Raw genomic sequence first — 1,499 nt, forward strand, 5'->3', positions numbered from 1 at the left:
CTCATACACTTTCTCTTCCTAGATAAAAGTGAATTCGGTGCAGATCAGGTCATGTTAATTATGCTGTGTGTGCACCTGCTTGTTTGTATTCAGGCACTGATGAAGAGGATCAGGGAGATGACATGCTGCTGCAACACAGGATGGACTTCTGGTGGTTTCCTCACATGTGGAGCCACATGCAGCCTCACCTCTTCCACAATGTCAGCGTTCTGGCTGAGCAGATGAGACTCAACAAGGTTTTTGCTCAGGTGGGCAACATTATTACACTGGGCAGTCTCACAATATGGAAGCTTGATTTCCTGCAATAAAACAAAAACAAAAATACAGCAGATTACAGAGAGGGAGATGCTGCAGTTTTAAAAACAATTCCGCAGGTGCATCTGATCAGTTACACTGACACCGTTCTGTCATTTTGACATGTCACTTCACATTTCAGTGAATATTCTTCACTGCAGCAGTGGTCACGTATAGTTTTACATGATATAGCAGTATTTGTGATGCATCTTTTTCCAAGATGGCGCCAGTGTGTGTGGCTCGCCGTCTGGCTCTTCCTCTGCTGTGTTTGCTTATGTTGTTTTTTATTGCTAGAGTCAACTCTCTTTTAATGTACAATCGCCAAAAACTGTTGGACCTCCGAGTTGCCAGTGATCTTACCAATGCAACTTATAATGGACATAAGGCGTCCATTCCTGTCTGGGATACCAGCTAACCTTTGTCGGACCCTGGCCCCAGCCTCACGGCGAAAGCGTTTCAGACGCCGGGGCAAACGTAGCGGTCTACTCGTGAAACTTAAGGCGTACTTGGCGCGCTCTTCCCCGGCTCCGTGGAACGAACGTGGATCTGTATCTTGTCATGCCTTTTCTCCGTGCTCTCTGGAGCCCATCGATGCCTGGCTGGTGCCCGTTGTTGGCTCGGATCAGATGTCCCAGCCACGAAAGATTTCCCCTCATCTTCGTCGGCGCGGTGCGAACCTACAGAACCTACGACCGCTGCGTCGGGTCTCGCTGTCAGCCACGAACACGCTGACCTCCACCAGGTCTGGATTGGTGAACACTAGATCGCTGAGTAATAAAACTTTTATTTTAAGGGATTTATTTATGACCCAAGGACTGGATTTCCTCTGTATAACTGAGACATGGTTGAGGGTCGGTGAGTCCAGTGCTTTCACAGATCTCTTACCTGATGGCTGCAGCTTTTTAAACTCTCCTCGAATATCAGGCAGAGGAGGAGGACTAGCGGTTGTTTTTAAGAAGCAGTATAAATGTAAACCACTGCCATTATCAACCTCACCTAGTAGCTTTGAACTGAGTATGTTTGAGCTAGGTCGCTCTCACACAGTGCTCTGTGCTGTGGTTTACAGACTCCGCAAATACAATAAGAACTTCTTAAATGACTTTTCTGATCTGTTGGCTGAAATTATGCCAAAATATGATCATGTCCTTATTATTGGGGACTTCAATATTCATGTGTGCTGCCCTGACAAGCCAATGGCAAAGGAC

The 1,499-nt window shown here is 46.6% G+C and overlaps 1 protein-coding gene across 1 annotated transcript in view; it reads left to right on the forward strand.

Moving 5' to 3' along the window:
* The window catches only part of LOC102194620 (bifunctional heparan sulfate N-deacetylase/N-sulfotransferase 2-like), a 12,915-nt gene extending 12,578 nt beyond the window's left edge, over positions 1-337 (forward strand). The window contains exon 4 of the mRNA XM_005754836.2: positions 94-337. Within this exon, the coding sequence (XP_005754893.1) occupies positions 94-308 (215 nt within the window). The 3' untranslated portion in view covers positions 309-337. The remainder of the gene's footprint in view (positions 1-93) is intronic.
* The last annotated feature ends 1,162 nt before the right edge of the window (positions 338-1,499 follow it).

This window comes from Pundamilia nyererei, unplaced genomic scaffold (assembly GCF_000239375.1).
Source record: "Pundamilia nyererei isolate P.nyererei 1_Seehausen unplaced genomic scaffold, PunNye1.0 scaffold00677, whole genome shotgun sequence".
Taxonomy (NCBI): domain Eukaryota; kingdom Metazoa; phylum Chordata; class Actinopteri; order Cichliformes; family Cichlidae; genus Pundamilia; species Pundamilia nyererei.